Source organism: Eimeria mitis, genomic scaffold (genome assembly GCF_000499745.2).
Source record: "Eimeria mitis Houghton genomic scaffold, Emh_scaff3046, whole genome shotgun sequence".
Taxonomy (NCBI): Eukaryota; Apicomplexa; class Conoidasida; order Eucoccidiorida; family Eimeriidae; genus Eimeria; species Eimeria mitis.
Genome location: NW_013571392.1, coordinates 4,187 through 4,464, shown reverse-complemented (window position 1 = coordinate 4,464; position 278 = coordinate 4,187). Strand labels below are relative to the sequence as shown.

General features: G+C 60.8%; 1 protein-coding gene across 1 annotated transcript in view; it reads left to right on the top strand.

Annotated features, from left to right (window-relative positions):
* Positions 1–278, top strand: part of EMH_0061710 (uncharacterized protein) — a gene marked incomplete at both ends in the record, with an annotated part of 5,583 nt that overhangs the window by 1,129 nt on the left and 4,176 nt on the right. The window contains one exon of the mRNA XM_013497952.1: positions 3–278. Within this exon, the coding sequence (XP_013353406.1) occupies positions 3–278 (276 nt within the window). The remainder of the gene's footprint in view (positions 1–2) is intronic.

The following is a 278-nucleotide window of genomic DNA, read 5'->3' as shown; positions in this document are numbered from 1 at the left end:
CAGCAGCAGGATTCAAAGCCGGATAGACAAATCCTTTCCTCGCTATCAAGCTCGGTCAGCAGCAGCAACAGCAGCAGCCGCAGCAACTCATCTGCTGCTACGAGACCCGTTCCTGCTGCTGCTGCTGCTACTGCTGCTGCTGCTGCTGCTGCTGGCAGCAGCAGCAGCCGCAGGCCAACAAGTTTGCTGCGCCGCCTGAGAGCGCTGGAGGAGAAGCTGCTGCTGCAGCGGCAGTCCTCAGATATGCGCCGTGAAGACAGCAGCAGCAGCAGCAGCAG